The sequence below is a fragment of the Xylocopa sonorina genome, chromosome 9 (assembly GCF_050948175.1).
Source record: "Xylocopa sonorina isolate GNS202 chromosome 9, iyXylSono1_principal, whole genome shotgun sequence".
NCBI classification, from domain to species: Eukaryota; Metazoa; Arthropoda; class Insecta; order Hymenoptera; family Apidae; genus Xylocopa; species Xylocopa sonorina.
The window spans coordinates 9,305,732-9,329,824 of record NC_135201.1 but is presented as its reverse complement, the minus strand read 5'-3'; the positions used below and the strand labels follow the sequence as shown (position 1 = coordinate 9,329,824).

The 24,093-nt window shown below is 44.6% G+C and overlaps 5 protein-coding genes across 6 annotated transcripts; 3 read left to right on the top strand and 2 right to left on the bottom strand.

The window, feature by feature from the left end:
- Positions 1 to 163: 163 nt before the first annotated feature.
- LOC143427589 (acyl-CoA-binding domain-containing protein 7-like) lies at positions 164 to 1,239 on the bottom strand. The gene is made up of 3 exons (XM_076901843.1): positions 1,147 to 1,239; positions 436 to 550; positions 164 to 365 (listed from the first exon to the last, which is right to left on the bottom strand). The coding sequence occupies exons 1-3, from the start codon at positions 1,159 to 1,161 to the stop codon at positions 232 to 234; spliced, it is 264 nt and encodes an 87-aa protein (XP_076757958.1). The 5' UTR covers positions 1,162 to 1,239; the 3' UTR covers positions 164 to 231.
- Positions 1,240 to 4,049: 2,810 nt separating this feature from the next.
- On the top strand, positions 4,050 to 13,831 carry Exn (Ephexin). Of its 2 annotated transcripts, none has more exons than XM_076901753.1 (14): positions 4,050 to 4,303; positions 5,593 to 6,613; positions 6,731 to 7,014; positions 7,416 to 7,840; positions 7,934 to 8,073; positions 10,949 to 11,497; positions 11,576 to 11,676; positions 11,780 to 11,882; positions 11,979 to 12,327; positions 12,398 to 12,511; positions 12,597 to 12,758; positions 12,832 to 13,026; positions 13,119 to 13,435; positions 13,523 to 13,831. In XM_076901753.1, the coding sequence occupies exons 1-14, from the start codon at positions 4,067 to 4,069 to the stop codon at positions 13,708 to 13,710; spliced, it is 4,185 nt and encodes a 1,394-aa protein (XP_076757868.1). In that variant the 5' UTR covers positions 4,050 to 4,066; the 3' UTR covers positions 13,711 to 13,831. The 2 variants fall into 2 exon arrangements, with proteins under 2 accessions (XP_076757868.1, XP_076757869.1); XM_076901754.1 differs by having other exon boundaries at positions 13,513 to 13,685.
- On the top strand, positions 9,604 to 10,678 carry LOC143427588 (uncharacterized). The gene is made up of 2 exons (XM_076901842.1): positions 9,604 to 9,911; positions 10,449 to 10,678. Exons 1-2 carry the CDS (start codon positions 9,869 to 9,871, stop codon positions 10,673 to 10,675), a joined length of 270 nt encoding a protein of 89 aa, XP_076757957.1. The 5' UTR covers positions 9,604 to 9,868; the 3' UTR covers positions 10,676 to 10,678.
- A 123-nt stretch (positions 13,832 to 13,954) lies between the features above and the next one.
- On the bottom strand, positions 13,955 to 15,505 carry LOC143427579 (transmembrane emp24 domain-containing protein 5). Its single transcript, XM_076901828.1, has 4 exons — positions 15,186 to 15,505; positions 14,764 to 14,960; positions 14,622 to 14,688; positions 13,955 to 14,556 (listed from the first exon to the last, which is right to left on the bottom strand). Exons 1-4 carry the CDS (start codon positions 15,372 to 15,374, stop codon positions 14,326 to 14,328), a joined length of 684 nt encoding a protein of 227 aa, XP_076757943.1. The 5' UTR covers positions 15,375 to 15,505; the 3' UTR covers positions 13,955 to 14,325.
- A 967-nt stretch (positions 15,506 to 16,472) lies between these two features.
- On the top strand, positions 16,473 to 24,093 carry LOC143427533 (uncharacterized). Its single transcript, XM_076901746.1, has 7 exons — positions 16,473 to 16,683; positions 17,062 to 17,174; positions 18,775 to 19,017; positions 19,128 to 19,390; positions 19,470 to 19,635; positions 19,722 to 19,960; positions 20,065 to 24,093. The coding sequence occupies exons 1-7, from the start codon at positions 16,608 to 16,610 to the stop codon at positions 23,648 to 23,650; spliced, it is 4,686 nt and encodes a 1,561-aa protein (XP_076757861.1). The 5' UTR covers positions 16,473 to 16,607; the 3' UTR covers positions 23,651 to 24,093.

Genomic DNA, 24,093 nt, shown 5'->3' with positions numbered 1-24,093 from the left:
CCAATCGCGTTTTTTAGCGCGCGCATTTAGGAACACAAAATGCGTGCAACCGTTGCGATTTAAAAAAGTCCACCACCGACGACTGGACTTAAAACTGACGGTTAGGAAAGGATATGATTTAGAGGTAGGTCGAGTCACGCTTTTATTTCATTCGCAAAGCGACATAAAAAGGAAATACAAAATTCACCAAGGTATTTTTGAATGTAATTAACGAAACATTGCAGGCGACGTTTACTTGTACTTCCCTATCAATTTGTTCGCAACGTTAACGTACGCTTCTTTCGCATCGTTCTGCGACATACCCTCCTTCGTCTTCCACGCATCCCACTTCGCCTTCGCCTTCACGTCCGACACCGCAGGTTTCGCTACAACCGTGTCGAATAATTACGAAATTGCGAGATTTATTTCTCACTAACAGGCGAGATATTAACTTACGGATATTAACGTTTCCTATTATTGCTTGTTTGTACAGTGAGTAGAGCTCCAAATATTCCTGATCGGTGGGCCCTTTGGAAATACCCCTCACGGCCGTTTCCATTTCTTTGAATTTCTACGAAATTGTACACGTTAGCATTTCTTACACGCGATTCTGTTGATTATTGTAAGTATTCATTGATGATGCAGTTACAGCGATCAATTTTTTATCTCAGGCCTACTTCTAGCATTGGTCAGTTAATTTTTCAACATTTTTATAGGATGTATCCTGTGAAGCCAGCATTTTTCAAGGATGTCCAATGATATAAACTTGTAGTCGACGTCAAGACCAATGACTTTGCAAAAGTACAATACGAGGCATATAAAAACCATATCGTTCAAGTGCCAGGTATTTTTTTTGTAATTAAATAAAATTAATTCATTGTTTCAGTTCATCTGTTATCAGCGAGTAACGTAATATTGCGCAAAGGATATAATAACAGGTACAATACGATGGTAAGTTGAGAATTGATAAATACGTATAATATTACAGTAAATATAAACTGTAAAGATATCGAAATGTTTTTGCCTTGATCGTGCAAAAAGGCAAAAGCAAACTAAACGGAACACGGTATCATTAATTGTATTTTATAAAAATTCTTTCTTCTTCGTTTTCACAGTTAACTCTTGGATTTCATGAATAGTGGATGTCTACGAATACTTCATGCTTACCTGGTCGAGAGACATCTTCTTTAGCAGCTAATAGTAACGCTCGCTTAATGATTACTAACCAACCAAAGTACCAATCCGTCGACTATATAAATTATTTTCCCACCAGTCCCCACTACTTACATTCCGTAAACAGAAGATTTAAAAGCGTTATATTGATATATAATGCAAATAGGGTCTAACATCGGTTTGCGAGCGCCTTGGGTCGTGAATAATTTACCAATTATTCTGGATTAATTGATTTACCAATTTTTCCGGACATAAACCATCTCGAATGACGAACATACAAGCCGCTGACATCGTTCCACGATAAATTAAAAGCATCAACGCTAGCAATATTCGTAGAAAAATGATTTAGCGACAGATATTTCAAGTCAACAACATCGAACGCCGGAAGTACTGGAATAACTCTGTAAACTGCTACAAAAAAGACGAGTGTAAAGGAAATGTCTTTAGAGGAATAGGAAATCGGAGAGGGTACTTCTCTGTTCCGTCAAATTTATGCAAGATGGAGCGAGGTGCAAAGTTCTGCGACACGATATCACCCCGATGAAATAATAGCATGCGACAGTGGTAGCATAAACTCAATGATTATATCATGTGTCACCGTGCAGCATATAAAAGTGTGCATTAAAATAATTAACATTTAACAATTTTTTAGTGAGACAGAGAAAAGGAAAAGAACCCCCTTCCCAAACGATATGTTACTCTCTCGCCACCTTCCACTTACACCGATAACTTTCCTTCGTACAGGTATGGTAAAACTAAATTAAGTTACATTCGAGTTGGTTTGATAATTTCCATTGATTTTGTGCTAAGAGCTTGTGCACAAAGTATTATTGCAAAAATTAACTAAATTATTAATAATAAGCAATTAACTAGGGTCCAGAAATGGATCAATCTGTTACAGTAATTCCTATGGGGAAAATGTTCTCGGTTTACGAGCGATCTTCAGGTAAGAATTAAGTCCGCAAATCGAGATTTGCCCGTACAGTGCTGTACAATATGAACGCTCATGCAAAAAAACATTAACGTCTAACGTATTAAAATATAGATTGCCGCGTTTCTTGCCACTCTCTGTTTTTTTCAGATTGATCGTCAGCTCGACGCAACGACAAGTGAGACCGAGTCCACATCGGCCAAGGGAAGAATGAGGCCAGCCTGCCACATCATCATCCAGCTCTCAGCTGCGCAAGAATGTAGGAATTCTCGACTACCTGATACATCGTTTTACCTTTCTCTGGGTTCGCCTAACACGGGAATCCCTGCTCCTCAGGGGCGTGTTCGCGAACACGTAAAGACACAGTGCTCGATACCTTCGAAACGAAATGAGGCATTGGATAGATTACGAAATTTTCGACGGCCATCGAAATCCATTGATACACGAATGTACCATCGCAGGTCGAGCGAGCAGTCCTGTCTCCAGACGCGCACGCTACGCTGCCGCACGATGGAAAAGACGCGAGGTGAAAAGAGAAAACTATGAAAGTATGCGGAATTATTCGATGGGCGCGTCGCGTACCCGAGGCGATTCGATTGGACGCGTATGAGAAAAAGGGGATTAGATCGCGCGTATAAGGACAAAAGAGCGACGGTGGAAACGTGCTGCGATAAATCGTTGTTAATTAGCCGGTGAACAAAATTTCCAATGAGCTGCCGTGGCGAGCCGTCCCGCCGGATGAAAGTTACGAAAGTAGGAGGGGTGAATAATTCGAGGAATACGGTAGTGGTTGACGAGCGGCGACGAAAACTGGCGAGCACGACCGATCTCCTGTACGCGGGATCGCGGCTCGCGCGGAGGCAGAGCAAAGCGGTTTAAAAATTCACCGAGTATGCGTGATTTGTCACTCGATCGGCGATCGGTTCGATCGGCACGGTGTTAGACGGTGGAGCGCGCACGCGGTCTATCCAGTACCGAGTAACCCGCTGGGGACACGTATGTCGTCCCGTTTGCGAATCGCTCTGTCGAGCGTGTCACCGATAAACCACGCGAACAACTGACAAATGTAACCGTGGCCTCGTTAAGGTCATGTTTGAGCCGCGTCGAGAGTGTCAAACGTGTTTTGCGATCGTTCGTTAAAACGGTACGGGAGGGACGCGGGAGCAGTGCCGTGGAAACGTGTCGAGGAATTCCCTGTGCGAGACAAAGAACAGCAGAAGAAGTGTGTCGAAAAGCAGAACCGAATCGTAGGTATACAAATTTTACCGTGGAACGAGGAAACGCGTGAGGAATAAAAAATATTTCCCTCGCCATTGGCCGCGCGGCGTTTATCGTTCGTTTTGTAAACCGCGATACGTCCGTGTAACGCGAGGCGAACGAGGAGCGGGATACTGTGTTGCGAAAACGGCATTCGCGATGCGTTTTTCTGGACGTCGCGTCGAGCAACTGCCGACAGATTTATCCGTGGCTGATTGTACGAATCGCGATCACCGCGGCACTCGATCGTGCGGGAAACTACGCGCTCAGCGGAAGGCTGCTCTCGCGTTTTAATTGTGATTCATTCTCGAGAGAGTGTTCAGAATTTTGTAACGTTGCTCACTGGTCTCCCGTAGCCAATAGCGACGTGTCGCGAAAAGCTGCTGACACCAGAGGAATTACGGTATCGTTGACTGTACGAAACGCGCGGTGATCGCGGAATCGAACGAGCTCGCGATAGGTAAATTCGAGCGTGATCCTGGTACGCGTCGCCTATTAACAGTGTCTGATAACGGGTCGCGTTTCTCGCGTTATCGCTGAACCGTTCAAACAGCGTCCTTACGTTTATTGCCGACTATGCGTCCTTCTTCCGTGCTTCCACTGGAATTCACTCGATTGCTGAACGGGATGAGGCCACGTTTGGCTATGCGAAAACATCGCGATAACTTCGATCTGTAATCGTTAACTGGCCGCGCAATAAGAAGAGAAGCGAAGAGAAGCGAAAGGATGAACGTTTCACCAGTCGCCAATAGGAGTTTCCTTCACGGAGACCGGAAACCATCTCCAACTACCGACAAGATCATCTACGCGACTCTCGACAGTCTGGCTTTAAAGGGAGCGACGTTGCCTCTGCAGTTGGTGCCTGTTGGCGATAAGAACGTTGCGGCGGAAGGGACCAACGAATCGAAGAAAAAATGGGCTACCTCCAACGAGACGGCTATCGCCAGGAGATCGAGCTTCAAGGTTCGCGTTACTTAATTATCGAATCGCGAGATACGTATCGGTTGCGAGTTCACGAGGAATATCGACGGATACATTCGTAACTGTTACTCTTCGTTGATTAACTAACGACGAGTATGTTCGCGCATTAATTAGGATCGTATACGGACAAATGTTACAGGTATTAATTCTAGAACTCTTAAGAGCGAGAGAGAGCTTTTCGAATTGATACATTTAAAAAGTTTCAACGTGGATTATTTCTGATTCACGTTACACATTTACGTTTTTGTGTTCTATAGTTTTCGTTGCCACGTGCTAGGTGTACCAAGCAGACGAGAAAGAAATTTCATTTCACGATGCAACGTAGACAAACGTTTACGTTCTTCGACCGGAGAACTCCTCGATGAGTTCTAGGGGTAATTTAGAAGATAATCGGGTCAGTAAATAACTTTCTCTCCTACAATTTCTTTCTTTTTTCCACTTGCGATACCCACTGACGCCTGAATTCGATCCAGTAAGAAAATACTGGACTTCACTAATAAGAAAGTGTTGCGTGGAAACTTGTTGCGAAACTTTCCTATGAAAGCACAAGCATGAAAGAAGTTCTTTCTACTCGAAAACTATTGAACGATACCTAGCGTAAAAGTAGCTGAACAGTTCTCCACGTTTTTCACGTGCTACCGGCTAAGAATTCGAGTCTCACCAGGCAGAATCGTCTCGTTATCTCGTTTTTGTCAACAACGTCCGCTAGACCCAGTGACGAGCATACCTGACTCGCTAATATCGCTTGCAAAATCCTTTTCGTTATCCAATGCGAACGATTTTCTCGAATACACGACAGTAATTCACGAAAAGGCTTGCTCTGGCTTTAATATTTAATCCATTTCGATCAGTATCTAAATACGAAGCTAAGAAACCCCCCACATACTTTCAAAAGATACTGGACCCTTCGTATTTAAATGCTCACCAAAAGAGATTTCAACTACCGACCATTCAATTAGTCGTCTTTACAGAAACACTGTACACGGTTTGCTCGTCACAGCATGGAACGACCGTGTTTTCATCTCCAGTCCCATCTGGCACCGCCCGTACTACACTCTATCCATCTGTTCGTCGAAAAGCTTTCCTCCGCTCGGCAGCCAGTTTGTCTAGACCTCGTGACTCGCTACCAGAAGCGTCTGGTAAAACTGCCTTCGAAACAGTTACGATTTCTATCGCATTCCTCGAGACCGTTTCCGCGGAACCGTTACAAATGTCCCAACAGCTAACGTACACTCGCAAGCTAACGAATCGCGCGAAACGCTTTCGTCCAGGTGAACACGACGTGCCTCTCGTCGAGGCAGCACGCGAAGTACCTGCTGGTCGTGTCGCCGCCGAAGCCAGAGCCGCCGTGCGCCGACGAGGAGCCCACTGTCGCCGACAGACAACGCAGTATTGTCTGTTTACAGTGCACCGATGCGATTGATAGCGATATCGATGCGATAGAGCCCCCGCGAAAACCTGATACGGATTACGTCGAGAGCGATGCTCGCGAGAGAGCTCACCCGCTAGACCGTAGTTCCAACGAATGTTCCTGTTCGAGCAACGAATCGCCGTCGGACGACTATGAGAGGATAGAAACTGCATTCGTCGGGGACGCGTGTGCCGCTGAGTCGAAGGCGGCGAACGAGGGCGGTGACGAGGGTTACGAGAACGACGAGGACGCGTTGTGCGCGAAGGATGCGTTCGTGAAGTCCAAGTCGACCAACGATCTGGCGTGCAGCAGTTCGTCTGAGACGAAGTTAGTCGACGAGGCGAGACCTTTGATGGAAACGTTGTCAGAGGAGATACTGGTGTTCGCCGGCGAGATTCCCAGCTGCGGGAAGAAGAAGAGGCACTTCACCAAGAACGTGTTGCACTTCGTGCCGGATTACCTTGTAAAGGGGCCGAAGAGGCGGCAGAAGAAGAAAGGCAGCCACACCGGGTCGTTGAGCTCGTTGAAGGCGTTGTCGAGCGACTCGAAACTCGGCGTGAACTCTTCTAACAGCAGCAGGTACAGGTCGAGGAGTCTTTCGCGGGAGGAGGTGAAGTATCTGAAGATTTCATCGCCGACGAACTTCGTTCACGTGGCGTCCGCGACGAACCCGAGCCTGGTTTCGAACGAAAACACGGTCAGGTTTAATTTAGAGCAGGTTGTAATTACGCACGAGCAAAAGTGTGCCACGTTGCCTCTTCTCGTCGGTGGCAGCCACGAGGACCCGATGGCTGATAATCGAGCGAGACACCCGGCGATTTCGACAACCTCCTTCGACGCGGCAATGACCGCCGTTAAATCGAGGGGCGAAGCAGCTAGACGTACGTTTCTCCTCTGGGCCAGGCCCCACCTTCTTCGTTGATCCAGATTTAATCTCTCGACGAGCGAGCTTAATCGTTGTTTACCCCGCTTTAATCGCAATCCCATTGGTATTTTAGACAAGGGCGACACGTTCGACATCGCGAGCTTGAAACGCGAATTGCTGTCCGAGTTGCAGACGCGCACGGCAAAAGCGTTGGAGTCGAGCCAACAGGTGAAAACGATCGATGGGAGAGCAACAGGATTGTCGCGTGCCGAGTTACCTACCAACGCCAGCTTTCTGTGGAACAATCGGACCAAGGGCCCTCTTGAGAACGGCCAATCCACGCAGCGGGAGTATCTCGAAGATAACGATACCTGCGATCAGTACGATGACGTAGGACCGAGGAATATTATCAGCGAGGTGATACGCCTGCGAAATTTAAACATCCGTGACGCCACCACGCGATTACACGGTTTCACGCGTTCAGTCGTCACGCCAATTCGTTTCTGTAACTTATTCGCCGTCGTGTAATTAGCTAAGCATCCAAAGAGCGCAGAACATCTTGCAGACGTTGATTTTACGTACTGAGCAGGCATAGTTCTGCTTTATTAAGCCGTCTTAAGAATGTATACTTCGGATATCAGTAGAAATACCGAGTGATTAGTATTTGTAGTATTTATGACATTTTATGGCGGTCTTTAAGGCGCAGCGATCGTTAGAATTCGACTAATAGAGACGTCGATAAGATGCGTAGACGCTCTATGGACAATCGCTTTCACCGTCGTTCTTCCTCAATTGCATTATGATATATGACTGTACAGGAGGATGATTACGACGATGTGGGTATACCGTCATCGCGTGTCGATGGGAATCGTCTCGACGATCCTTCGACTGCTTTCGAAGACGCTGACGACATCTACGACGACGTGATGGGTCCGAGCTACGCGAGTAAGGTGTTTGCGGATAATGAGAAGGAAACCGATAAACAAGAAGCGAAGGAGGGAGAAGACGGTTGCTTGTTCGATACCAACGACTACTCCAGCGTGGACGAGGATATCCACGATATGCTTGATAACGATCAGGACGTGTACGACGACGTAGGCTTGCCTAGCGAGGAGCGAGTCAATAGTTTGTACGCTGGTTCGACAACGTGTTCGATCCTGGGATCCACTTGGATGAACGGCAAAGAGTCCGAGTGGGAGGACTTGGAAGACTCGGCTACGTACGCGAACAAAAGCATTTTGTCGTAAGTATATTGAATACAAGGGGGATGAAAGATACGTATCTCCTTTTTTCTCTTGCTCTTCTTTTTTTAACGTATCTTTTCTGGCGAAAAAAGTACAGAGACACAAGCCGTTCCGTGCAGAAAAAAGGCTGGTCAGAAATGGTCACGGAAGACGAAAAGGCAACGGTCCAGAGTGTCCAGGAAAAGCTTGAAGTCATCGTCGATGTCGATTTCACGCGAATCAGCGTCATGCGGTAAGCTTGCGTAGAAAGTATTTTCATACATTCTCGGTTCTTCTATACATAATATGTATGTATTGCTTATTTATATATCTTCACGCTGGAGGATTGTAGTGAATCGTTTTTTACGAGCACGTTCGGCGTTTGGAATCGTAGATTGAGACTGAAACCTTCACGAACTAGCATTGACGTTTCGTTTTATCTTTTCCTAGCGGAGTTTAAACCACAAAACGTGTACAGTTTATGTACACGACCTCTCAGGGGTTCCTTATCTTCTCTTTTGCTCATTCGTTTACCTAGAAGCTCGAAAATACAACGACCGGATAAGGAAAACTATCTCTATGTCGATAAGATTTGGTTCCGAGGAAAATGAATTTTCATTTTTCACGAGAATTATGGAATAACCGTTATCGTTTCCCGTAACCACTCACAGTCGAAAGGTTTTTCCCAAAAGCGTTCCAGCAAGTGCAAGCCATTCTCAGTGTAATTTATTAATAAGTGCATTTTAAGGTAATTAATCTTCGAGAGAAAACTTTCTCTCTTGTAAACAGTCTTTCCATATGTACACTTTTTCTCTCCTCTCTCTACTTTTCATTTTACACTTTTCCTTAACTAAAATTACGTTACTCTTCTCTGCATCCACGTTAAAACCCTTTCTTCCCCCTTTTAGTCGCCTCTTACGACAAGCAGGGGATACTGTGGGTGTATTCTGATCCCCACCGCACAGGGATCGCAAAGGGATTTAAATATTTCACCTACCACGGACCCCGTAACCGAGAAAATTTGAATACCAGGCACATGAAAAGTTTCTCTGACCAGCCATCGTCTAGAAACCGAGTGTCGTTTACCTTTGAAACAGGAATTCGTGTAATATAAGCGCGCTTGCCGCTTCGCGCCTAGCGCACGTGGATGGCAAGCATTTCTGATCGACAGTCAAGTAGGCGGTATAATTGATTCAACGTGATTCGTACCTTTAAACGGACCGAGTGTCAAGGCCGTGCAAGATCACGATACAGGAACGGAACAAAGCGAACCGCTCTTCATCGATCCCAGTTCTCGTCTCGTCTCGCGCTGTACCCACGCTCGGGACTAAAACGTAAAAGGAACGCGCAATTTAAAGGAAATTTAACTCTGCGTTGCCATTCCGCGGATCAGCGTTACGCAACAGCACCGTTTAGCGCATTGTACCGTGGCGTCGCCGAAACAATAGCACGGTCGACTGTCCCAGGTAAAAGTTAAATGCCAGTCGCGCATATTTCGCGACCAACGAGGAATCGCGATCTTTCCCCTACCCGTGTGCGATCCCTCGAGGAAATCGACGCCAGCCAGCGCGAGCCTGTTGCGATTTCGAGGCACGCTTTCTTCTAATCGAAAGAGAAATTAAAAAGGAAGAGAGAGAGAGAGAGAGAGAGAGAGAGAACGCCCCGGCTGTTTCCGGCTAGCATTCCGTCGGCTTCGATCGAAGACGACTCATCGATGAGATTCACGGAGAGGATTACAGGAGATCGCGTGCACACGCTTGGACAGCGTAAAGGCTCAGATGATTTCGAGGCGCGTGAAAATATTTGATCGGCGAGCTCGCAGCCTGGAAACCGGACTTGCGAGCGGCAGATCGCCGGGAGGTGAAAGCGCGTATTGCGCTCTCCCGGTGTCAGTCACGGCCGAGCCGCTCGTCTGCACGTATCGAAAGATAAAATACGGGTGATCCATCGGCTCGATGCGACGATCCTAACCGTCTCTCGAGCCACAGCACATTCGGGGTTCCATCTTTTAACGGGACTCGTTCGCGACGAGTCGACATGTCGTGGAAATGAAACAGACCTTGAAAACTTTCCGACGACCGAACACGCAAGGTAAATCGCAACAGAGGCTACTCTCATCCTCGACGCTTTATTCTCCACGCAACACTACTCGATCGAGACCCGAGGTTCGTCCAAACGAACGACCAGACTGGTTCGTCACCCGATTCGTAAAAAAAGAAAAACTCTTTTACCGTGTTTTCACGCTTTCCTCGACGAACGTGAAACGAGTGTAGATAATTCCACTGGATCGTGGAGATCTGAAATAGCGCGCGCGCGTATTTTGCTTGAGAATCGAAGAGGAAAAGAAACTACGCGATTCGAAATGATTTCACCTTGTCCGTTTCGTCGATGTGCCATGGTTTCCACCCGCCTCTTGCTCCTCTTTGGTTCCCCCTCTTCCCCTGGTTCCCGCCGATCCCTCGATCCACCGGTTAGCCTTCGAAGCTTGGACAAACCTCGAGTAGCGCACACGTACACGGCACGCACACGCGTACACTGTATCCACGCACCACACGTGTTTCGTATACCCGTACACGGTAAAAAGGAACGACATACAGTAACGCTTGATCGTAAACGATGATGTTAAAGTGGCCGTGAGCCTTGGCAGCGGATCGGTATTGCTCGTTGGCTGCACGGAGAAAATCGAGGAATGGAAGAAAGAAGAGCGCGAGGATCGCACGGCGCAGGAGAGCCCGAGAACGCAGGGCCTCGTTCAGATGAGGGTCATCGATCTCGACGAGGATGTGGACACCCAAGAGACGTCCTGCTACGTTCACGAAGGTCCCTGCAAGATTTTAGGAACTCCGGCTGATTAGAAACTCTCCTGTCGGACGGCGACGAACCTTTATCTATCTTTCTCACCCGATATATTTCAATGTAGAACGTCGACTTAATCGATGAGAGTCCAATAAATTCAATGATTTACTTGAAAGTCGTATGAATGAGCGGAAAGTCATTTTCCTGCTGCGTACCTACTTAGAAGTAATGCCAGGGAGAGAGGCGCGTACAACGTTACGCGTGTTCCGTTTTTTTTTTTATTTTTTTTTATTTTTTTTTTTGTCGTCCACTCAGTCGTTAACGTTTTACAGACAACACATCCGACGACAGCACGTACGAGAGCCTGCACTCGTATCAGCCAGACGACTTCAGCTCGGATTCGGAATCGTCGAAAGTCGACGTGACGATGGATAGGATCGGGGAAAGTACCGGGACGGAAGAGAAGCCACCAAGTCAATTGGTGATAGCGTATTTAGAGGCGCCCACGCGACCAAATCCTCCGCCACCGCGCGAGGTCAGCTTGACGCGTACCCTTGGCAGACGGATAAAGATGCTTCGACGAACCTGGAGCATCACCAAGGGGAGCCTGGGTCGTATGCGCAGAAGGACCTCGGTCGACGAGGAACACTCCTGCGAGGAGAACAAAGAATCCTCCAACGAACACTCGAATTTAGATACCGGAAAGTATTTCAGCTTCGCGAGGCATTTCAAGAAAAACGTCAGCGGACCCTTCTCAACGTTCTACTTGAACGGTTACACCGCGAACGGCAACAGCGAGTCCACGGCGACGAGGGACAGCTGTAACGATCGGACCAATTTGGACAAGCAACCGGTATACAGTAATCCAAGTCAGGAAATGGGTACGTTGTCTAGCTGTTGAAGGAACGTTATCACGTTTCGCTCTTTCTCTTTGATTTCGTAATTTCTCGTGTAACTAGATCACTACAGCGTACTTGCCGACCAGGAACCCTTGTATCAATTTTACGTAGCGGATGCTGCTAGAGTCGCGTTCGATTCTAACTCGGAAGGTTACGAGGAGGTATTGGAACAGATACTTTATATATTAGACTACCCTTAATATTGCAACATTTTGAATACGCTGGACTCTTTGATACAATGTAGTTATCGTCGATTGATCACAGGTCGAAGGCATGATTCCATCACGGTGTACCACGGATTTGGCGAGGCCAGGATATAGAACGTTATGGTGCCAAACACCGCAGGTCATCAACAATGATCTTTTACGTAAGCGATACGTTGTACATTGTTGTTGTAAATGTTCTGCGATTCTTATGCAACGTCTGTCGAAGGTTACGTTTTTTTTTTTCTTCTCATTGATAGAACGACTGAGCAAGGAAGAGAAGAAAATTCAAGAAGCGAAGTTCGAGATCCTTACGTCTGAGGCGTCCTATTTAAATTCTCTTCGTGTTCTAAGGAACGAGTTTCTCAACGACTCCTCCATCGATGAAATTTTAACACCGATCGAAAACGATAAATTATTCGGCGGTATTCCAAGCGTGTTGCAAGCGTCGGAGCAGTTTCTAGCCGAATTAGAAACCGTATGGAGTCACGATCCGATGTTGCACGGTTTGACGGACGTATTGCTCAAATATGCTGACAAGTGTTTAGACATTTACGTGGCGTACTGTTCTAATCAAGTTAGCATAGATACTACTCTCAAGGATCTAAGGTAAGTTAGGGAACGCTTTTCTCTTGCACGTCGATGATCGATGCTGTACCGACGGCCGTTCGTTTTCCAGGACGCGTAAAGGATTAAAATTCGCGGAAACGGTCTCGCAAATAGAGGCGCGTTCAGCTTGTCAAAGCTTGTCTTTGCATTCATTCTTGATGTTACCGATGCAACGAATAACCAGGTAAGACCAGATCATCCGTCGAACGTTTAAAACAGCAAATGCTCTATGTTAACAGAATGTGAAGATATATATGAATTTGATTCAGGCTTCCTTTACTGGCAGACGCGGTTCTTTCCAAACTACCAATTGAACACGATGATAGATGTCAGTGGGAAAGAGTTTTATCAAGTTTAAATTACGTTGTTGGTGAATGTAACGAGGGTGCCCGTGCTGCGGTGAAGGAAATGGAAATAGAAAATCTAGCCAGGTAAAATTCACTGCTTAGCACAGACGATGTTCTCTGTAAAAAATTGAGTTAACAGTTAATTCTGTTTGGACAGAAAGCTAGACTATTCCGTGAAAATCAAACCGATAGCATTAAAGGGGAAACATTTAGTTAAAAGTGGACCAGTCGTACAACTATCGACGAAAGCCGATACGGAATACAAGCTCACGTTTGGAAAGAGATTTAACAAAACGCCACTCTACCTATTGTTGCTCACGGATTACCTTCTAGTCGCAAAATACAAGTCTAAGTATGAACATTCGATGCTAGGCTCGTCGATTTTTCTTTCTTCTTATTGCAAAATACACAAACGTATATTTATTTCTCTTCTCTGGCTCGCAGTACTCATGACGAAACGTATACCGTCATAGACACTTGTAAAAGAAGCCTGATCGCTTTGGAGTCGGTTCCAGAAGATTCGCCGTTTGCTGGGCGCAATGCGATGCTCTTGACTCTATTGGAGAATGATTCTGGGCATCAGGTTGAGTACATTCTAACATGCGAAAGTGATACAGAAAGGCAAAGATGGTTAGAAGCTGTCTCACCCTCGAAACGAGGGCTAATAGGTGAAACTCTTTACGAGATATGGGACTGTCCTCAAGTGGTAGCCTTATATTGCTATTCTCCGAACCAACCGGACGAATTATCATTGCATCCAGGTGAGCAAGTATTTTTATGGAAAATATCACCAAATCCATCTTGATATCCTTCCGTTTGGTATTATTAACGCGAAGAGTTGCTTTCAGGAGATGTCATAAATGTGTTTAGAAAAATGTCTGATGGTTGGTATCACGGTGAGAAATTGTTAAACGGTGAACAGGGTTGGTTTCCAGGAAATTATACGAAAGAGGTTGCCTCGGAACATGTTCGAGCGAAAAACCTTAAACAGAGACATCGTTTTATGGCGTTAAGCGGTAAAACGAGAAATGTTTAATGTATCACGGCGAAGAACAAAACAACACTCAGCTATTTATTAAGGAACGAACGACCAAACGATAAAAATGATTAATTTATGTACTTTTTAATAAACCAAGTTTGACGATATTCTATATTAACTTAAGGTCTTTCAATTTTCGTTCGACGTGCTATGTATAGGACGAAATTGAAAACATGTTCATGTAACAAAAGTATGTTGTTATTTATTATCTTAGTATAAATACTATTATTTAGTATTTTAGTATAGTGTAAATATAATTTGTATATTCAAAGAAAAAGCCTGAGGGTAAAAAATGGATGAAACTGCTGTTTAGATATTTTATAACGATCAGTGGAATGTTCCATTTATGCAAATATAAAATATAATGCAGTCTTACAGGGTATGCTTCTTAGCCGCGTAAAAAAAAAAAAAAAAAAGAATTGTAGCGCCAACATTAAAAATGTAGTGAACTTTAACTTAGGAAAAATAGATCATTTCCTTAAAAGTAAGAGTATTACATTTACAAATTGGAAGTCCAACGAACTCGTCATTATTTTTCATCGCTATTAATGTAGAAAGTTTTTTTATCAAGTGAAACTCCACGCAGTACAGGGCTTTTAAGTGATATCTAATCTAAATGCCAGCTCTAGAATATCTAGATCGTTTCACTTCAAATAATTTCTTTACAAAATATACCTGTATCGTTGTCGTTACCATTATGACAACTATTTGTACAATAGACCAAGTTTGGACATAAGAATTATTAACTAGCAACAAATTCATATCTCGAGCTTCTCTGCTTCTACTCATGTACTGAGTCTGAAGCATTTCATTAATGTTTTTCTCCACATTGATTATCGCAGACTACAACAAACAGAAACATACGATAAGTAACACGTGATTTTCAAACAATGATAAGAGATACGTACGGTAAAGTTTTCCACAGAAACATTCAGATCCTGTAGCTCCTTCGAATATTTATCCCACTCGTCGTATCTTCGGAAGATATATTGTTAATCACAATCCTTATGATACTTAACGATTTCAAAATATACAAAATAAACATATTACCTGATCACCGTAATGTATAAATTAACTAATTTTGAGACAAATCTGGAAAACTGATTGTTTATACAAATGCTATAATAACCAGGACTCTTCACGGTATCTTGATAATCCGAGTTTGAAAGCCATTGGTACGGATGAACTATTATTCCCTCTGGATTTCTTACCGCGAAGCCAGCCTTTCCATCTCCGCCGCGTACCACCTGCGTTCACACGTATCCTTTAAAACCGTCTTTCCCTTCAACCTCTTGGTAATTATTAGCAAGTGATAGACATAGAGACCATATGGTTAAACATTCAGATAAGCCATAGGATTATACTTAAATTTTTACGTACGTTGCATCTCGGTTTGAACAAACGTAATGAAAATCAAGTTACTCTTTTTTCTCTTTTTCTTCTGCAGAATTGTATAAAGATTACTTGTGTACCTGGAAATTCACGTAGAAAGTAGCGCCAGCATTAACATATTGAAAGTAACAATCCTCTTTTCCGGCATCGATATGAACTTTGTAATCTAAGGCAACCGCGGGCAAGGTTTCGTACCACGGATGGAGCACGCTGGTGTTCGCGAGGCTGAGGAGCACTCCGAGAACCAGACCTCGTAAAATATTAGACATTGTTCACGTTTAATCAAGCAGATCATCACAACAATCCGCCTGGCCAACAATCGCTTTCACGACACCGACAAATGTCTTTCAGTGTATGTAACTACTCCTACCGCTGCCACGATCTTCAGTGTTTCTCAACTCTTTTTTAATTGCTCGCGTCCGTTCGAGTTTCGAACCATTCGAAATCAGCCACAAATCGTATCGCTCGAGCCACGAAAGAGGAATCGAAAAAAGCTTCTCCGTGCGCGAACGACAAAATAATGTTTAACTAAATACGCTCACGTGGCGGATCTTGATGCCATTACGAAATTCCGTGAAACCTTGAACAAAACGAGAAATCGAGTTAAACAGTTTGTTAACGTGATCGTTAACGAAAACGATGGATGTACAACGGATGTAAATAAACTGGACTTACGATTCGAGAATAAGATTAATCATTTTTGAACAATTATCGATTGTTTTTAAAGATTATTGAAATTTATAATTTTGCCCAAGTTCGAAAGTTTGTAAAAAGAAACAATGAACAAAGGCGATACGATGTACGTACATGTATCTGGTGATCTGAATTTCAGTGTCGAGTGAAACCACTCGCGTGTGTGAGAAAGAGAAAGCCGATGGATTTGAGAAACAATATATGCATTTATCGCACAAGAATAGAACTTACGTTGATATAAGTATTTTAATTAAAACCGCATCGATAACCGCGCAATTTGTCAACCAATGTAATCGTCCATTTCGTATGCGCCATTTCCATGAAAATTCATACGAACAGAAAGACTGGATCCAACGTAGAAATTCTGAGAAGAATCGGTAGATGATTACCAAAATTCCGTAACGACGTCCATCATCGTACGCAAGAAGATTTAGGGTCGTAGAATTTTCAAGTGGACGTCGAGCAGGTTCAGAAACATTTCAACGGCGGCGCGTGTAACCCCTGCGCGTGTCTTTGGTAGATTTTTCAAACGGCCATCTAGCGTGCATAACTTCAGCTCACGAAGATATTCAGAACGTTTTGGATGACCACGGATGAGTCGAAGGTAGCTTGCCCTAAAATGAGAGTATCGTGTCGGTGCGGTTACGTTCTCGATTGATCGCCGCTAGAAACAGACACAATTGACAAAGATGCGAGAGGATACTTGCGAGGATACGCGGTACGTTTGTGAGAATGGAAAGTGTTTCGAAAATACTAAGGTACAGTGAAAGGGAAATATCGTTGTTGCCTGTGCGGTGTATAGCGTAGGAATGGTATCGCCATCCAAAATTCAACATCAGGAGCACAAGCAGCCACCACGACAGAACCAGTTGAACAAGCACTCACGTACGTCTTAAGTATCCGCGAATCTGTTTATTCAACCGTCGATTGTCGAACCTGCATCCTCTGTACACCCGCGATTGATAACCGAGATAATCGAACGTACAAGAACAACAACCGTTCCACAGCCTAGAACAGGAATATTCGTTCAATTTATCCTCGATCCTCTGAATACGTTACCGTATTCGATCCCTGCCCCCCTGGTACGACTCCTTCGATTTTATAATTCGTCAATAAACGAGCGTATAACCTTATCAAGAATCTAGCCAGTTTCTATCGCCTCGATAGATATCACGTTCTGTGTAAACGTTCTTAAATTGTTCCTTATCCCATCGAGCACGATAAAAGCGAGGCGACTGTTGTGACATTTCCGTGACATTTCAGATGTCCACGCGCAGAAGGATTTAAAGCCGTTGGAGGGGAAATCGTTTTACCTGGACATTAAGAATCATGCTACCACAGCTAAGATAGAAGCGAAGATCAAAGATTTGGGAGGAGTAAGTGTTTTCTATTACGCGTAGGTGATGCTCGTGAGAGAGCTTCGCTTATTTAACCATCGCTTTATTTCCCATCTGTCGTTGGTTCACCCGCACGGTTTCATCCGCGTCCGTTGATGTCGGTCCCCGTTCCATATGTTGCCCCTCCTTCGCCTCACGCGCCTCATCTTCCCCTCTCCCTTTAGCGTCTCCCTTTTAATCCTCCGTCTCGCTCTTCCCGCCGTTTCCTCCAGCTACTTCTACGCTCTGCTGGCGTTAATTAATCTACGATTAATCAGTTTTAAAGGGATACTTTAACGCTGGTAATAAACTTTACATTGATACTGTACGAACTTGGAACGAAACTTTAGATCGTTTCGATTTGCTAGGCAAATATGTATGAAAAGGTTCTCCGACCTCGTACGAAGGTTTTGGTGATCGAGAACTGGAGGTTTTAAAGGGTGCTAGCGTGAACGTTCAGGCTGGAGGGTTTCCCTATATATCGTGAAATATTTCTGTTGACAAACAACCGCTGAAAAACCGGGTCGCGTCGCGCCATCTTTAGGAAAGCCCGGGAACCGCGGCCACGAAGTGGGGCAAGAGATTCGTCGCTTTCGGCTGTTGTGTTGTGGTTCGAAAAAACGAAAAGTATGGACGCGAAAATACTGGGAAAAACGATTTTCGCGTGTCCAACGGAGCGACGGTGCTCGCTTCGCCGCGGTATTCAGCGACGTAGAGCGAGCAAGAACGCAAAGCGCCGCCTCCAGGCTCGTTTCACAAGCTGTTAACGGCGAATGGCCATTTTGTGCGTGACAGTTCTCCCCCGCGAGTAACGATCTCGTCGAGCGTCCCAGCGATCCTTTAGTTTGCCACCTTTGCTTTCGTTTCCGTCGCACGGTGTTGCTGGCACGCGCTGCCCGACCACCTCGTATCCGTTCGTCGCGGACCAAACCGCATCGAACGGTTCACGACGCGCGGTACGAGATATTCGCGAATTCGCGAGCCGATAAACAGTGCCGAGGTTCGAGGAAGTTGTTTCGCGCGGACGTCTCCTGCGTTTCAAGACTGTTTGACAGCGATCGAGCGTGGACCCGACGATCGCTATGGCCCTCTTTGCATCCTCTTTGAGGCGCCTACGATCCCGTTAACGTCACGATAAAAACATCTTGTATTATAGCTCGCGTTTGATCCCACGTGCTTCGTTATTGTCCCGACTCCGCGATCCCGTAGGCGTATTATTAGAACAGTCAGCAACGATGCGACGACCATTGTTAACTACGCGAGGTTTAGAGCGCGTTTAAGTCGCGCCTCGAAGAGGAACGCGAGAATTGCTCGACGTCAGCGTACCGCGATGTAAACCTGTGGCTCGCGTACGTCCGTCGACGGGTCACTTATCAGCGAACGCTTTAACGCTTGGACGCGTTTAATCTGATTCTCGTGAGTTAAGATCAGTGAAAATCTGGTAAACATATCCTCGTTTCTGTTTTTCCGCGCACTGCCTCTGTGATCCTGTTTTCTGATGTTCGTACTCTTGGTTCTTCTCTCTTGTGTTTATCCGTTTTGTACGTTTGTTCTTCCAGATGTATGTTTTCTGATGAACTTATTGTGTTCGTTTTTGTAGGTAATAGAATTGTTTTTAGTGAGAAACGTGAACCTGGTGATCAGCGACAGAGTAGACAAAACTGGTTACGTAAATCTCGAGAAACATAAATGGGGTTGTGCCAGTGGTGGCAGCGGGGGACCTCCCTCGCTGAGGAGTTTAGAAACTCCAACCCCGGTGGCAACTCCTACGACGCCATTTTTTAGTCCAGAATACCCCTTAACTAATACAACCAATCTACGGGGTCAAACTACCCAAAGATCTGTAAGTGATTAGTTAAGAAAGAAAGCGGTGTTTAATTTTAATCGAGCGTACCGCCCTGCTAGCGTGTACGCTTAATCGAATTGATCGTTTGTTTACGTACTATTTCACAGAAATCGCGGGTGGAGGCAATGTTGGAGCGTGCTCTGATACAGCCACAACAGTGTTCCGTCGATCCACTTTACAACGCCCAAAGCTGGGGAATTCCTATTTGGGCAATCGATAAACTTCAGGCTTGGCTTGACAAAATCTACGCATCTGTTAAAGATACAAATCATTTAAAGCAATTGAGGCTCTCGAGTCAGCAGAGTTCAACTAAAGACTTGAAAGTCAGACACCTCAAGGGTTCTTATCTGAAATTCGAATCGTTTCAGAGGTACGTCCCTTGGCACGAAATCTTTGTACTTACTTTGCGTTGAACTTATTCTAATCTATAATTGCACGTCGACGTATAGGAACACTAGACCTGTATTCGTTGAACTGCCTGTGTGGCCGACGTTGAATTTTCACGGGGATCCAGGCTCTTGTCCTTTCAATACGAAAAGACGAGAAAAACTGGAAAAATTACGAAAAGAAGTAAAAGAAAACAAGGAAGGTATTCAGACCGTCAACCAAGAAGAGGTACGATCAAACTTTCTAGATGAAAACTTGGTAAATGGTGGTATTAATTAGTAAATACTAAGTTGGAAATGTTGTTTGTAAACCAGAACAAAGAAATGACTCGGCGGCCACGAACAACTGCCCGTACACGAAGAACAGAACACATAGCTTCCGGTTATTGTGAAATTTGTCGTATCACGTATCGAGATTTGAGCAAACATGTACAAAGCGATCAGCATCTCAGTTTTGTTCGAAACGAGGACAACTTTTTGTCACTGGATACACTGATCAATGCGGGAGCCAATGTGGAAGCTTTCCTAAAATTAAACAGAGGGAAAGATATAGAGTACGTAAAACAAGTATGGAGTAATATATGTTTAAAGATACGCCGTTTCCATTACTAATTAACTACAAATCATGTTTAATAAGTGCTTTTATCTTCTTTTGTAGAAAAGACTGCAATTTGTTTTCCAATGGAGATCATAATCTTCATGATACTGTACTGCCAGAAGGGAAAGTTAATAAGAATGCAAAAAGTTTAGGGGATTTCGGTGTTGAAGACATAAAAATGGTACAATGTAACGGTACACGTAGGAATCTCAACTTGAAGCTAAATTCCTCCCACAATCTACGTACTCGTGCGAAGCATAAAAGCGGACATTTGTTGAGGTCGAAGGGTAGCCCCTGGCACGAGGCTGAAAAGGCGGAGAAGTTTTATGATAAATTCGAAGGTTTCACCATAAAGAAACGAGCGAAAGGGACAATCTGGATCGAAGAGGACGAGCCAGGTAGAGGCAAGTTCGCGGAGGAAGAGCAGGAATTGAAAGAGTCGAAGCAGAACGAATACAAGATTAAAACCTTCTCGACGGAATTGGAAGAGAAATGCTGCGGTGAACGAAGCTACGACATTATGTGTAATAAACGGAAACATTCTGCTAGCCAGAATGTGCAAAGGACAATAACTAATAACAGTAACGAGGAGAACGGTGTCGAGAATAACGCGAAATGCATCAAAGAGGAACCGAGTCCCGTGAAGAATAGAAATCATGAACAGATGAACGGGAGCATAAAGAATGGTTGTAACGAAAATCTTTTGAGCGGGAATGATAATGCTCGCATGGAACTTTCGAAAGGGTCGTCTAGAAGCGAATCGTTGAAGGAATTAAATGGTAAATTACAGTTAGGGAGCGCTGCGTCGAATGCGAAAAAAGTTTCAGAGGAACGGGACGATATCAATGGCGGCGATACTCTTTGTAACGGTCATGTAAAGGACGAACAGAAAGCAGGTAAAACGTTGACCGATACGGAGAAGAACGAAGCAGCGAAAGAGGAGAAACTGAAGTCGTTGAAATCGGGTAGGAGAGGCAGCAGGAGCGTTAGAGGACGGCACAGGTTGTCCGTTGAAGAACGTTTAATCGAGGATAATCGTGCATACTATAAAGTGGAAGTGTTAGGAAGTAAGTTAAGATCGAGTGTATTACCGAACAATAATTCTCAATGTACAGTGCAAAGAGATGACGGGGATGGTGAAGAGAAAAAGGAAGAAGTGCCATCTAGTGAAAAGCCAGTAGTTGTACGATTTAAGCGTGTAAGAAAGTCCGAGTTGTCGTTGCTAAGCGACGAGGCGGAGTCGTTTATGTTTGGGGAGTTCAAGCGGGACGATTCGAGTGAGATTAGTGACGACGAGCAAAGTAGCGTGTTACCGAGAGACACCGAAAGTGAGTATAACGACACCCTATTCCCAAGCTCGTTTTTAAGTTCTAGTTCCCCTATAAAATCGGAACCAGTCGAGGAGGATTCCCAAGACTCTATAAGTTTAGGCCGAGCTAGGAAGAGAAGACGCACGCAAGCGGAGGCGCTCATCAAAGACAACGTGGATTACTATAAATTCGAGACACCTGGGAGCAGATTAAGGTATCAGGCACCTTTGGCTGGCATTAAAGAGTTATCGATAATCGAGCAGCAGGAAAAGATAAAGGGGGAAGTCGTCGATAAAAATGAAGAGGAGACAGGCGTGGAGAAGCTGTATCCGTCCAAACCCTCGGCAGAGGTTGAGAAAATGCTGTTCTCTTTCGAAACTGTACCGAAATCCGAACCGTGGTACCAAACGTATCAACGGCAGGACGAGGGTACAGAGTATTGGCATTACTTCAGCGACGAGTATTCGCAGAAGCCGTTTCTTTTACCGTACGAGATCGAAAATTTTCACGAGGTTCTGCTGAAAAACCAAAGCAGGAACGAGAACAAGAGGAAAGGTCGTGGACGGAGCACAGGTTGCATCGGACGGTCGCCAAGGAAAAGTCCGCGTTGTCACGCCTCCACGTTAGCGATTATGTCGACGATCATTAGGAAAAGGGAACAACAGCAATCTTCGAATTTATGTACGATAGACGAGTGTCATCCCATCAGGCTACAAGCAAATACTCCGAAACCATATCAAAAGGTTGAATTGAAGTCGGCGGACGTGGACGAGGAGTTGAAAGAGAAGGTGAGGTCTATCGATGAAATGTTCGATAATACAAACGATATGTTGGAATTGGGTGATTCGTTTGAACCGGACATGACGCAAATGGAATTGAATCTTTACGAGCCAGCTGTCCCGAGGGGGCCACCGCCGAACTTGCTCGAGTTGTTGGAAAGTTGTCACGAGGTGCTGAACTGTTTAGAAAATTCGTCCTGCGCGAGTTCAGAGTGTGGCGAGGTTAACGTCGAGTCGCCTTTGAAACGAAGGAAAAAGCGGAAAAATAGAACCGGTTGGCCTGGTATCAAAATGAAGAAGAAGCTTCAGAGTAAATCATTAACGGACGCGAGCTGCGACAGGGAGAATTTAAGGAACAAAAGCGCTGAAACGAATAAGAAAGACTGCAACGTGCAGGTCGCGAACATGTCTAACAGATTAACGGAGGAAGGTAACACCAGGACAAGCGGAACGATTGCAACGAGTGTCACGCAAGGTGAACAGTCGTTAACATTTAGTCAGAGGAAAGACGACGAATGCTTGTTCGAAATGTATAATCCAAATGTTTCATCGAGCGCGAACCCAGACGAGAACGAAAAGAAAGATGTAAGTATAGAGGTTCCCGATAATTCCATGTTACATAAAGCAAATACCGAATCTTGCACAGATTCGCTTACGCATGATATATGCAATGAGACTGAAAGGAATTTCATATTAAATAAAGATTATGCATTCAGAAAAAACTTATCGGAAATCGAGGAGATATCTGAGAATGATCCAGGGAACGATGAGAATCACGAGAATGTGTTTCGGAAAGATGTTCATTCTATATCGGAACGGCGGTACATTTCGAAGGCGAGCATCAAGAAACGACAACGCGAGAACGCATCCTCCGAAAGCTGCGAGTCTCGCGTCGAACGCGAGAATCACGAGATTTTGTACAGAAAAGACACCGAGGCTGGGATTGTTTCGAGGAATAATCATAACTCGAATGGATTACCGAGAAAGCGGCAGCAGAAGGATCAGTCAGAGAACCCCGACTCCGAGATCGAACACCATCATCATCACCACCATCACCACCACCACCATCACCATAACAGCGTGTACAAAAGGAGCAGAGTAACTCCGCGGAAACGGATTTACTCGAGGAAGCGCGCCAGAAAAAATAACATGTCCTCGGACACGGTGTACGAGGATGAAAATTGTAAAAAAGATTCCTATTTAAGTATTACGTGTAAAAAGCAACCGAGTGTGAGGGGTGTGAAGCAACGAGCCGATACAGTGCCGTCGGAAACACAAAACTCCGAAGTCGACTGTGCGTTGTCGGGTCGTGTAAGTCCTACGATTATAGCTAGTTCAGAACTCGAGCAGAGACGCTCCAGCATCGAGTTCCAACCTGTTGTTAGAATGATGAAGATCGACGATCAAGTTGAAATGGACCACAGTATTCTTTCGGTAACAATTGCGAGTAATAGGCGGTTAAGAAGTTCCAGTTCTCCGAGATCGAACACGCAGCCACCGAAAAAGCGTTTAAAGACCAATCGTAGCCAGTTCGGCAGGTGGTTGAAAAATAGCTGAAATCCTCGATAAGATTTCTGTTATAGCTTAAGTTTCAAAAACGAGATACTTTTTTTTCTACGTAATCTCATTGTTGAAATTTAATCTATATCCCTGACAAACGTGTACATTGTGTATAAAATATTATTTGTGTATGTAGAATAGTATTTAACACTATCGGCGCACCATTGATACGGTTTTATTAATATTTTCCTTCATACCTATTTTTCGATAAGGATCCATTAAGGTTCCATTAAGAGCCTTGTACATTGTTGTTTAGATGCAGTCTTTGCGTTCTTCGTTGAAAAAGTTAGCATATGTATGTATATCTGTGTTTACACAAAGTACTTCCTTTTATTTTACTTATCTTGGTAATATATGCAAGATTGTAACACGTGAAAATGGTTATTTTCAATTGTAAAAGCAGACATTAGAATGTGCAAGGCTGCATACAAGCTTTATTC

Coding starts and splice junctions, on each gene's coding strand:
- LOC143427589 (XM_076901843.1), bottom strand. Junction 366..435: donor AATAGGAAACGTTAATATCC/GTAAGTTAATAT, acceptor ACACGGTTGTAG/CGAAACCTGCGGTGTCGGAC.
- Exn (XM_076901753.1), top strand. CDS start 4,067: ATGAACGTTTCACCAGTCGCCAATAGGAGTTTCCTTCACGGAGACCGG. Junction 6,614..6,730: donor GAGGGGCGAAGCAGCTAGAC/GTACGTTTCTCC, acceptor TTGGTATTTTAG/ACAAGGGCGACACGTTCGAC. Junction 12,512..12,596: donor CCGATGCAACGAATAACCAG/GTAAGACCAGAT, acceptor AATTTGATTCAG/GCTTCCTTTACTGGCAGACG.
- LOC143427588 (XM_076901842.1), top strand. CDS start 9,869: ATGAAACAGACCTTGAAAACTTTCCGACGACCGAACACGCAAG. Junction 9,912..10,448: donor CCGACGACCGAACACGCAAG/GTAAATCGCAAC, acceptor ATGATGTTAAAG/TGGCCGTGAGCCTTGGCAGC.
- LOC143427579 (XM_076901828.1), bottom strand. CDS start 15,374: ATGTCTAATATTTTACGAGGTCTGGTTCTCGGAGTGCTCCTCAGCCTC. Junction 14,961..15,185: donor CTTTCTACGTGAATTTCCAG/GTACACAAGTAA, acceptor GTGTGAACGCAG/GTGGTACGCGGCGGAGATGG. Junction 14,689..14,763: donor TTATACATTACGGTGATCAG/GTAATATGTTTA, acceptor TATCTTCCGAAG/ATACGACGAGTGGGATAAAT.
- LOC143427533 (XM_076901746.1), top strand. CDS start 16,608: ATGGTATCGCCATCCAAAATTCAACATCAGGAGCACAAGCAGCCACCA. Junction 17,175..18,774: donor AGATCAAAGATTTGGGAGGA/GTAAGTGTTTTC, acceptor TCGTTTTTGTAG/GTAATAGAATTGTTTTTAGT. Junction 19,636..19,721: donor AGACCGTCAACCAAGAAGAG/GTACGATCAAAC, acceptor TTTGTAAACCAG/AACAAAGAAATGACTCGGCG.